The 4,299-nt window shown below is 33.4% G+C and overlaps 1 protein-coding gene across 1 annotated transcript; it reads right to left on the bottom strand.

The window, feature by feature from the left end:
• Positions 1-260: 260 nt before the first annotated feature.
• LOC131653532 (uncharacterized) lies at positions 261-3,749 on the bottom strand. Its single transcript, XM_058923705.1, has 3 exons — positions 3,463-3,749; positions 3,157-3,339; positions 261-613 (listed from the first exon to the last, which is right to left on the bottom strand). The coding sequence occupies exons 2-3, from the start codon at positions 3,313-3,315 to the stop codon at positions 446-448; spliced, it is 327 nt and encodes a 108-aa protein (XP_058779688.1). The 5' UTR covers positions 3,316-3,339; positions 3,463-3,749; the 3' UTR covers positions 261-445.
• Between the last annotated feature and the right edge of the window lie 550 nt (positions 3,750-4,299).

Genomic DNA, 4,299 nt, shown 5'->3' on the forward strand with positions numbered 1-4,299 from the left:
ACTTCTACTTAAACAAAAGTTGCATTTATAAAGCTCGTCTCCAAATTTCCAATCTCTCGTTTAGCCCTATTTCAACTATATCTTCTGAAAAAGTATGAACGTGCATCTAACAACCTGCTAGTAAATATTGCAACATAGCATTTGCATTGCTGCACTGCCTTTTCAATCCATTTTCTTTATGAAGTTCTCATGATATTGATGTTAACACTAATCTGAACAAAATGGCCCAGCCTTATTTTGTTATTTGGCGGTGAACAGAATATTTAAACACTACATTTTTCATTGAATGATGAGGGTCTTCACAATGAGATAGAGCTCAGATTAGAAATTCATACATGTAGCAACTGTGTTAACGGTTACAACAATACAATTCCTTTGGAAGGAACTAAGAAACAACTTTACAACTCGAGCATCAAGATTAGCTTCATTAACATGCTGCAAAGGCTTAATCCTCTAAAATTTGTTGTCGCTCAAGCTCAAGAATCCGCTCAGTTAGAGGGCCTACAGTGCTATTTATAGTTCCATTGCTTCCTTTACATTGCTGCAGTTGTTCCTGAAGATGCCGCACAAGTTCATTAAGTCTTCGAATATTCTTCTCTTGCACTAAAATAATCTGCAGACAGCAACATCATTTAAAGAGAACTTCAGTAAAATCAAGTTTAAAAAAGCATGATTACAACAGATGTTTCTGTTACAAAATTTTGAGTTCCAGAGCATACAAGTAAAAACATCCATTTTGTATAAAAGAAACACGTAAAAACATGTAACAGTTATACAAATATATAGCACTAAACTTCATCCAAATAAAAATAGATATAAGTTATATACAATGAAGATAAGCCATCATAAAATATGGCCCAATTTGGAATCAGATTTTAACATATAAGAGCTTTTCAGCTAGTACACGTATTAGATTTCTAATTTAGGATAAACTTTTTGAAGTGTTTACTTAATGGAGAATGTGTAGAACCTCTATTTAACTTCAGCAGAAAATTATTGCTTAGAAAACTCAATAATCATTGTCACTATTTCAATGAATATTTGAAGAAAATTTTATCTGAACTGACTCTAATCCCGTTATTGGCGACACAGATTGTCTTCAGCACTCACCAAATATAGTTTATGGCTCAGGTGCCCAAATTTACAATAACACTTTCACATAATGATTGACCAACTTTGAAACATACATCGGATAAGTTGCAATTTTCCAGCGAATGCAATGTTCAATTTACCATTATATATACATTTTAAAATGAGACGCTCAAATCTAACAGAGGGGGAGGGGCAAAGAGTTGATGGGTTAGAAGAATTACTAGTATAGGATAAACAAAATGGCATGGCCAAAACTCACTCGAATGAAATATTTTAATCAGAAAGAATTACTAGGATAGGATAAACAAAATAGCTACAGGGTATCCAATATGATGATAATATAACAATGCTTGAAAAATATATAAGTTGATAGGAACCGGGCCAAATAGAATGGAATATTGACTATAACTAGAACTACTCTGGAAACAGAGTATGGAAAGATTGTATTAATACTGAAAATGGATAATGGATTGGGGAGTTACACTCCTTACTGATATTTGAAGGAAACTCACATATTAGTTTTTTGTGAGATTTCATTGTTTGCACACATGTGTGTTTCCTTGCACAAATCAGCAAGATTTATCAAACCAGTGAATCTTTTGAGGGGAGAATTGTCAGATCCTCAGTAGCTACGAGGATATGAAATATTGAAAATGCCCACTAAAAATGGGCTGCAATTAACAGAATGGGACAAGGGGCATAGAGTGGGTGGGTTAGAAAATTCTAAAATTAGGAAATGGGAGAACGAAGGAAGAAAATAAGAGGGGGAGGTAAAGATAATAATTTAAATTCCCCGGACTTGTGAAGGAAACACACATATTTGGGCTTTATTATTGAACAGAACTTGAGCATTGCAGATGGTTTTTTAAAAATGTATAGGCACATAATGGACAATTCCTCAACAATATGCAATTGGATAACAAAAAGGCTTAAAAAATGCAACTCCCCAAGAAAAAGATAAAGGTCACCATATAAAGCAATTTCTCAGATCTAAATGCCTAAGAACTAGAAAGATGTGCAATAGGAAATTCATAATAAATTGCCACCCCATTGTCATTTTAAATCACATTTTAAGGAAGCAACCAACCAGACTAAAACCCAAACAAGATACACCTTTCCGTCTTGTATATAAATAAACTACCTCACACTCTTTAATAAAAGTAGTTAATCTCATTTAATTTTCTTTAAATAATCAAAAAGGTAATTGTAATGCTTAAACTGCCCTTCATGGGAACTTGTTTCATAAGAATAAAATAGTGATTGAAAACTAAAATCTAATTAAATTTAAGGATGTTTTAGTACTAATATCATTAGATTAGATATGATAGTTAGTTAAGATTTGCTAAAATGTTAGCCCCCAAACATGACTTTTAGATTGCTTATATTCAAAACTGGAGAGAGTATGTCCCTATTTCTATCTAACCAATCCATATATAGCTTTCACCAACACTATTAAACCCAAATCACATATCTAGATTTTGACAAAATCATAAATTTCCAGATTTACAGAAGAACTCAGGACTTGAAGTTTTCAGAGCTCTATTATGGGGGAAGGAGTCAACAAGAATATATATAATCATCCTTGAAAAGAGAATACCAAACACCCCTTCACCCCTCCAAAAAAATCACAAGAAAAGGAGTAGATTTTAAGGTGAACACTTCAAGTTTTGGTCCACCAAAGTCTACTTAAACTATCATACAATGCATCTTTAGAAAGGATAAGCTTTAAATTTTACTTTCAGAGCCTTATAATTTTTAGTACTGCAGTTGAAATCTAGGACACTCACTTAGTGGAATAAGGCTTGGTAGTTGTAATTGAAATCTAGGACACTCTGTGATCATCAAATCCATTAATACAAAATATAACTATGAAGATGGGGCTACAAAAGAACATTATCTTTCAAGGTTCTGTCATTTCTAAGCTATCCCAAAGTTCCTAGTGAACTATAGGTGCCTTTTGAAATCAAAGACATTCTTGTTAGTGGGATATATCAACTCAACAGAGAACTTGATCATAAATGCATAAACCAAAAACAAGTAAAAGGTTGAGAAAAACTTCAAAACCTTCTCCTTAACGGTTTCTTGAGCATTAGAAACATGATGCTGCTTCTGAGATACACTGGGATTCAACTCAACTTCAGCCACAAGCGGTTGCTTCCACTCGAACTGTGAGGTGATTATAAGTATAATAATCAAGAAAACAAGCAACATGGGCCTCGACATAACTCCTAATTACAGTATCTACACCTGCATAACATTCAAAATCAATTATCCTTAAAATTAGGGTTATATAATTGAAGATACCGGAAAATTAAAGAATCGAAACGCGGTGTAAGGAATTTAGTGTGAAATTGGGAAGAGAAGACTTACAGATGGGTGTGAGCGGGAAAACCCTAAGTTCATTATCGATCTGTGAGAGTTTGAGTTCCCCCTCTTTCCTCTGAGGAAGAGGTTAGGGGGAAATGAGAGAGTAGTTTTGGGAGGTCAGATACGGGAACGGTGAGAGGGACGCGCCACCGACGCTCGCGGAGGTTTCTGGAGGGAGGTGAAACCGACGCTGATTAGGATAATCCGAACTTGCAAAGTAACACAATGCTTTGCTTCTTCGCAACTTGGAGGAAGATGAAGGTGTGATACACAATACAGTTGGGAACAACACATGAATTTTTTATTATTATTAATGTTTTTTAAAAGTCAAATAAAAATTATATAAGTTTTTGTGGGGTATTTTCTATGATGAAATATAAAATTCAATTTAACTATTTAGCATTATAGTAAGTTATAAAATCTAGCTTTATAACGTGCTTATATGGTAGCATAATAAATTGTTATAGGATGATTAGGCTTGTTTGCGGTGTGGTTTTTGCCGTTTAAAAAGTAAAAATTTAGTAGAAAATATGTGCGTATGTATGAATAAAAGTATTTATATTTTAAATTATTTATTTGAAATAATATTAAAGTTAATGAAAAATTTAGGTATTTAGGCTTGAAAGGGTTATATAGTATGGACAAATTATTCGTAAGTCAATAATCATTTTATCTTTTAAGAGTTATATTTATGTTTTTTTATGGGTCTTGCTTAGGGATGTTCATGGGTGCGGGTCGACCTACGAATCCGCTAACCCAAATCAAACCAACTCATAAATTAACCGAACTCGTTCAGTTATGGGTATATCCAACTCAACCCGCAATAATCCATATAATTTT

The sequence above is a fragment of the Vicia villosa genome, linkage group LG2 (genome assembly GCF_029867415.1).
Source record: "Vicia villosa cultivar HV-30 ecotype Madison, WI linkage group LG2, Vvil1.0, whole genome shotgun sequence".
In the NCBI taxonomy this organism is placed as follows: Eukaryota; Viridiplantae; Streptophyta; class Magnoliopsida; order Fabales; family Fabaceae; genus Vicia; species Vicia villosa.